Source organism: Cystoisospora suis (assembly GCF_002600585.1).
Source record: "Cystoisospora suis strain Wien I chromosome Unknown contig_5001, whole genome shotgun sequence".
In the NCBI taxonomy this organism is placed as follows: Eukaryota; Apicomplexa; class Conoidasida; order Eucoccidiorida; family Sarcocystidae; genus Cystoisospora; species Cystoisospora suis.
The window spans coordinates 3,704-3,948 of NW_027157793.1; the positions used below are offsets into that span (position 1 = coordinate 3,704).

The following is a 245-nucleotide window of genomic DNA, read 5'->3' on the forward strand; positions in this document are numbered from 1 at the left end:
AGATCGCGAACCGTGTATTTGGTCGCTTTCCCTCCCTGGCTGAGAAGGTTCTGGAGCTTTCACAGGAGATTCTCCTACGTGAGAGAGATCACACAAAGCTTATTCTTCAGCAGATTGTCGATGCAGAGACAGGGTATCTCTTTACCAATGATCCGCGCTATCTCTCAGAGCATGGAAGTATGATCAGTCAAGACAATTCTCTCGATTCGATGAATCCAGGAGCAGGCGGAATGGCGGGCGCCTCT

The 245-nt window shown here is 49.8% G+C and overlaps 1 protein-coding gene across 1 annotated transcript; it reads left to right on the forward strand.

Annotated features, from left to right (window-relative positions):
• On the forward strand, positions 1-242 carry CSUI_008755 (dynamin-related protein drpb; the record flags this gene model as incomplete). The annotated part of the gene is made up of 1 exon (XM_068068880.1): positions 1-242. A coding segment is annotated over one exon (240 nt), but the record flags the coding sequence as incomplete, so codon positions are not given.
• Between the last annotated feature and the right edge of the window lie 3 nt (positions 243-245).